The sequence below is a fragment of the Melitaea cinxia genome, chromosome 10 (genome assembly GCF_905220565.1).
Source record: "Melitaea cinxia chromosome 10, ilMelCinx1.1, whole genome shotgun sequence".
Lineage (NCBI taxonomy): Eukaryota > Metazoa > Arthropoda > Insecta > Lepidoptera > Nymphalidae > Melitaea > Melitaea cinxia.
This window is the reverse complement of record NC_059403.1, coordinates 2,391,774-2,398,479: the sequence shown is the minus strand read 5'-3', so window position 1 is coordinate 2,398,479 and position 6,706 is coordinate 2,391,774. Positions and strand designations below refer to the sequence as shown.

The 6,706-nt window shown below is 30.7% G+C and overlaps 1 protein-coding gene across 1 annotated transcript; it reads right to left on the bottom strand.

The window, feature by feature from the left end:
- Nucleotides 1–253: 253 nt before the first annotated feature.
- LOC123657098 (pupal cuticle protein 20-like) lies at nucleotides 254–2,706 on the bottom strand. The gene is made up of 4 exons (XM_045592685.1): nucleotides 2,627–2,706; nucleotides 2,081–2,220; nucleotides 589–831; nucleotides 254–361 (listed from the first exon to the last, which is right to left on the bottom strand). Exons 1-4 carry the CDS (start codon nucleotides 2,636–2,638, stop codon nucleotides 319–321), a joined length of 438 nt encoding a protein of 145 aa, XP_045448641.1. The 5' UTR covers nucleotides 2,639–2,706; the 3' UTR covers nucleotides 254–318.
- Between the last annotated feature and the right edge of the window lie 4,000 nt (nucleotides 2,707–6,706).

Here is a 6,706-nt window from a genome sequence, read left to right as displayed (position 1 = left end):
AGAGGTTCCGTGAATAGTAGGTAACAGTAACTTTGTAACAGTAACCAAGTTCGACTTTAAACTTACAACTAAATTTACTAATCAATACCAGTAAAATTAAAAATTAATACTTTCAAGTACCAAGATTAGTTACGTCGGTACAAAATCGAGCAGAAAGCGGTATCAATGTGTGCGTACGTGTAATGTTATTGTGTTGCGATTTAAATACCTAAACTTGAGCGAGTTAAAAATGTGATAGCGTCCTTAACACAGTTTTTTTCGACAATATCACAGTGCACGCTCTGAAGAGGTACTGGCGTTCAAGCGGTTTTCGCGTGCTTAGTAGTAACCGCTACGGCGTCCGTTGTAAGATCCCTCGTTTCTGAAATTATAAAATAGTGACTTTAGTATGTTACCGTTCCCTTATTTACAAGCAAAACAGATTAAATGCACAACACACGACTTACAATTAATACATTAAATGTAAATGAGGGGTGTTATTCACTGTTGAGAACCTGCCACTTTTTTGGAAATCGGTTAAAAATGAGTATATTTAACAAAACAATAACGTGTAAAAAATGTGTAATGAATGTTAAAAAGTAATCTTACGATGGGTGTTGTCTGTTGAACTCAATTGATCGTAGAATAGCTTCAGGGATTGGAGGAGGAGTTGGGAGGTGTGAGCCCGTGGGGTGGAAGCCGTTCTCGTCAGCAGTATAGCTGAGAGATATCTGTTGACCGTCAGGGGCGCGGTAGGAGAACCCACCCTCCGCGGTTACTGCAGGACCCTCTGGACCAGAGGCCCGAGGAGCTCCACTCTCGTGAGCCGATATTCCGGTCGGAGTGTCGTAGCTAGAAATTAAATTATTTTAATGTAGACTTCCTGTGCCTAGGAGTTTACCTCGCGTTGCCTTCGTTATTGTTTCCTTAAGATAAATCGTGTTGACAATCGTATCGTTTAAAGCTAATATAAATTCTAAATAATATAGCATAATAATAGTGAAAGTCTTTCGAATACAAATTCTGTTTAAAATGAGTATTTATTATTTACCTTTTCATTCATTCATTTGGATTAATGGCTTTTAATTGTGCACAATAGCACAGATGATTGCGCCGATGTCACGTTGAATGGAGAAGACACGAATTTAATATTATTATTAATATTATTTGCTTATATTTTAAACGATATTGTCACGTTTTTTTTTTAAAAGGATACTGTTTTTAATTTCAAATAACCTTTGCATTTGCAATTTAATTTAATTTATTTTTGACATTTCATTTTAATTGTGAAATGATTTTTTTATTGATTACTTTAGTTTTGGTTCACGCAACTAACTCGATTGTCGTTTTCTGGTTGTTGTCTGTGATAATTAAAGTAGATTGACTTCTAGATTTCCCTGTTAAACAACTGTACTCACGTACTGTCTTTCCCTACGTTAGTTTGTATTTAGTCTTATATATATATATATATATATATATATATATATATATATATATATATATATATAAATGAACGTTTGTCTGTATGTCCTTTATATAATCGTAAACTATGCATTTAATCATGTTATGATCTTCAGCGATGTGTTGTGCTTGTGTGTGTTGGCTCGTGCCCACAAAGGTTTCTGAGTTGGTACGACCAAAAAAAAAGCGTAGCAACGCGCGTAGTGTACAGATAGTTAATCAATATATAATTATTAGGTTTTGTAAAACATAGTAAATTGAATGCAAAATTATCAAAATCAATTAATGTAAAACAGTGATCGTTATTATCTCATACAAGTACAAATACTGCTTCTTTACTGTCTACAATTACATTGATCAAGAACATGAACTTTAGTTTATTTACAACTTAACAAGCACAGACTATGCAACTTTTGATACCACAACTATGCCAATTAACAAAAACTTATAAAAGCTTGTTGTGCGCTTGTCGAGACAACAAACGTTGCTATGAGCACGAAACAAGTATGTAGGTATATGAAAACCATTCGAAATCCATAGTGCTTAATGTCGATCTTGTATAGGCAATATTCGTATAACCCCATTACTTATAATAAAGAATATTTAATTCATGCATATTAACATAAATAAGAATAGTCACCTAAAGCGATAAGTCCCATCACCGTTGTTGACATTCTCGAAACGGAATGGAGCGCTATTACCACCGCCGTTGTAACCTCCTTGGACCAGGTGATCAAGTCGAGCTCCGGACGCCATCACAGCCAGGGAAACAAACACGATCTAGAATATTCGATAAAACACCAATGTTATATGTACCCTGTACTTAAGTAACAATGTACACTTTTTGTAAATCGTCTAATTACGTTTTCGAAACTTCGAGTTTTACATAAATTTGCAAGAATACATGGCATATAAAAAGACCCTTGGTATATAAAAAGAATACCCTAAAATAGTAATAAAAAGAAAAGATTTTTTCTAGTATATACACGTCTTTAGTTTTAATAAGGTCAAAGACAAAAAAGATATATATTCCACAATTATATTTAAGATTTCTCTAGTAAAATACACTAATAACTGACCTTTATTTTGAGCATTGAACGAAAATTGTATTATAAGAGTTTGATATTAAATAATACGTTAAATGATAGATCTACGTGATCTACGTGATCTATATGAATTATCTTACCAATTTCGACATAATGTTTTAATTTTCGTTTCGATATACAATCACACTTTGAACTCTGGCGTCGGAATACTGTCTACAGGGATGTTCGCGTTTTATATCTGTCTAAAATGCCCTTTCGGCAGGTTGCCTCACCTTGTGTGCATTGTTGAACTGCTTTGGAATGCCACGGCCCAATCTATAAACTTTGGATTGTATGTATCGTAAACGATGAAATTATATCAATCGAATTGCTTAACATAGCAGTATCGCTTAGAAATATTTCTCACGAAGTTAAACTTAGTTTTTCAACCATATGTAATAAAAGTGTAGAGTAGGTAAATTACGTTTTGTTCATTGAACATGTTTATAATTTCCGAGTTACTTCGCTAACTTTTTAAAACATATATTTCAGAAGCGAATTTTTAAAATTGATCAATACCATTCCTCCTATGACAACAATGGAAAGTAAGCTTTAACACTTTTTCATGAATTAACTTCGTATTAAATATAAGTTAGAAAGGAATTAACTTAATTCCAATCTGCAGTAGAAGCACCTGAAAGTTTTTGTTTAAAAACGATAAAATTTGGAGGCTTTTTGAAAATTACATACATTGTATTTACTTACAAAGTTGAACTTTTGATTGTTTAAAAAGCATGAATTGGTACTTAGAAAGATTATTATAGATATTAGAAATTTAAGATTTGTCTTACTCACAAACTACAATTTTTACTGTTTATGTACATCGATTATATGAAGAACTTGATATTAAAATATAAAATGTAGTTAAAAAATATTTTTTTATGATACGTTAAACGTTTCTTTCAAAATGATCTTTGAATAATGAAATTAAAATTAAAAAAAAACTGTATAAAATTCTAAAAATATATTTTTTTTAAATATTGATAATGAGATTTTTAAAACTGATTATCATCAGTTATATGTATCATCGTTTAGTATTCAGTAAACTCTGTTAAGAAAGAAAATAGTGAGTCATCTCTGTCACTCAGCTTAGCCACGTCCCACATATACATATGTATATATGAATCAAAAGAAAAGCCTACAAAACTTCAAATTAATAAAATTATCGATTCCAGACAGCTATAAAAGAATGCTGTACAATCTCTATGCTGGAGTTTCATTAAACTAAAATATTTGCCAAGGTTTGTCCAAACGAAAACTTTTAAGTTCCTACTATTAGGTTAGTCGTAATAAAATACTTTTTATTCATCCAACCATTCAAGTTCAAATATACATTTTTAAATTGGAGATGAAAATTTGTTTCAAATTTTGTCTTTGTTAACCAAATAGAACTTTATTTTTTGTTAGATTATTTGTTTGTAATATCCGCTATCGCTTATGTTTTAATTAATTTTTATAGATTGCACGAGATGCCTCGCTAGCTCCAGCCACGCCTACAGTACACGGTGAGGATACGATGTAAACTATTAAACAGAATGTTATCTTTATTGACTATTGAATGCTACAAATACACGGTTCCGCTTTACAAATTTAGTCATCATCACGAAGCTAAGAATACAGATTCAGGGTGAGTTGAATGTATGGGAATTAAAAATTGTAAATTAATTGTTGTTTTTTTTTTTGTTTTTTCTAGGCTTTGACAATATATTTTTCCCCATTTTGTAAATAATAATACGAGTGAATTAATAACATATCTCAATCATCATTTTATTTTCTCTTAAAAAATAAATTACTTGCTTTGATCGAACTAATGCGAATAAGCTTTTAAATAAAAATAATAAAAAACTTAATCTTTCTCCCTACCATTGTTGGAAAGCAGATAATTTCCATACTAGGAATAATGACAGCCATAATTAGGTGCTATGATAACTGCGATTAGCACTTTCACGTGTTCTCCGAGACTCAATAGTCAGATCACAAGGGTAAACAAACAAGTCGCAAGTAAATGTTTAAAAATAAAAACGATTTGAGCAAGAATTGATCTCACGTTAGTCGGCGGTTTGAAACATTTCGCACATCAGATCGACCATTAATGTCGCTAATGTATGAATAGATGTTTGTATTAACGAACTATAAAATATTTTATTGTGTATTAAATTATATATGTACATATTTACAATTCACAAGTTGAGAACTAAATATTTAAAGATAGTTACGGTAGAAATCATGACCGCGTAGAATGGTGCCAAGAATGCTGGCAGCATTTCCCCGTTGAATCGCTATGCCGATTCTCTGAGCAAAAATGCATCATCCCTCTTATCACCAGTGGAGGAATTTGAATTGTAAATATGTGTAGTATTGTAAAATTTCGCAAAAATGCTATGTAATTTAATATTTTATTGTTTATTGACAATATTAACAATAGGCGTGACGATGATCTAGTTTAAGGAAATATGCATCAAATAAAAAGAATATACATATAACGACGCGTTGACGCTACAGTCACAACACTGGCTTTTGCGCTCGAGGTCTCAGGTTCAATTCCGCTCACGACAAACATTTTATTAGCCATATAGATGTTTCTCGTGGACTGATCGTATGCGCTTGTGTATTGTATGTGTTACCCTGAAGCTGGAGAAAATCCTACCGGGGACCGTCAATTGCGCGACGTTTCTTAATTTATTTGTAACATTATTTCGTCTATGTATGTGTGTTTCACGAGCCCGTATCGCAATTAATGACGACTGATTAACAGATAAGGAACTTATGGCATGTTACGCAACTGGAACACATGTGAGAAATACACACATTCATAATATCATTGACAATAAATCACGAATGTAGTAATGCCATATGTTCTGTACTAAACAGACATTAGTTTAGACTTGAATTTTCATGATCAATTACAATTCAAGTGATCCTACAAATTAAAATAAGTAAGAATTATAATAAGAAAACTAAAGTTTATTCCTACTATGTTTATAACTTTTTACTTGCGCACTAAAATTTTAATAAATTTAATTAATAAATTAATTTGCGAAAACTATAATCAAATATCATCAACTACAACTTAAAAAAAAAATGCATTAGAAATTAAGAGCCATTTCACAAAAATCGGTAACAATCCGCGAAATTGTAATATTTTGACGTCGTTAATCTCAGTGTTGGATGCAATAATGTAATTTATATTCTTGAAATATAATAGAGCAACCTTTGTTGTAGTCCATAGTCAGATCAGAATTTTGATTTATATTATGTGTATAAAATTATTAACCTTTTCATCAGCCTCCTCCCTGGGTAAACGGTCGCAATGTATACTTTGAAGTCCTACTTTTCAATAACCTCTACGTTGAAACCATTTTAAAAAAATATCATAATATGTGGAATATAATTTTGTTGTCCACTATCATAGATTTTTATTCCATTTGTATCTCTATTAAACGATAAAAAAAAAAATTAAAGTTACGAATATTTTCCAAATAAGTACAATTTTAAAAGCGATATTTCTCTTAGAAAACTAAGAAATTTTAACGAACTATCTTCATCAAAGTAAACTTACATCATTAAGGAATACAAAAAAAAAAATAATTAAAAGATGTAATTATTTTTAATACATTTTATATTAAATAATAAAAAGATAGTATATATTGCCACGCATCAAGCCCGGTAAATCAGTCGAGCGCTAGCGCTCTTAGAGGTAAGGTCCACGCCAAATTCTGCGCAGCCGTCTCTTTCGCTCACACGCGCCAAGCGCCTGTTGTTATAGCGGATAAAACGCATTTGATACTTTCATAATAAAATATAAATAAAATAAACATATTACGAAAATGACTGTAAAATAATATAATGATAATTTCTGTAAACAAATGTATAATTTAATTTTCTTTCCTCACACTATCAATACAAATAGGCATTTCAATCTGTTTGTCTTGTTATTTGTTAATTAATATGTTTGTCGGTGTCGATGTCATTAAATGCTTTTTTATTCATATCGTAAATATTAGATTCATTCGTAAACTGAAAAAACTAAATCAATTTAAAAAAATTGTTTCATAAAATTGATTTTTTTAATTTGATTTTAAATTTATTGACTGTTGTTATATAACATACTTGAAATTTTTAACAAATTAATTATGTAAAAAACATTTTATACCATAGTTATAATTTTTATTATACATCAG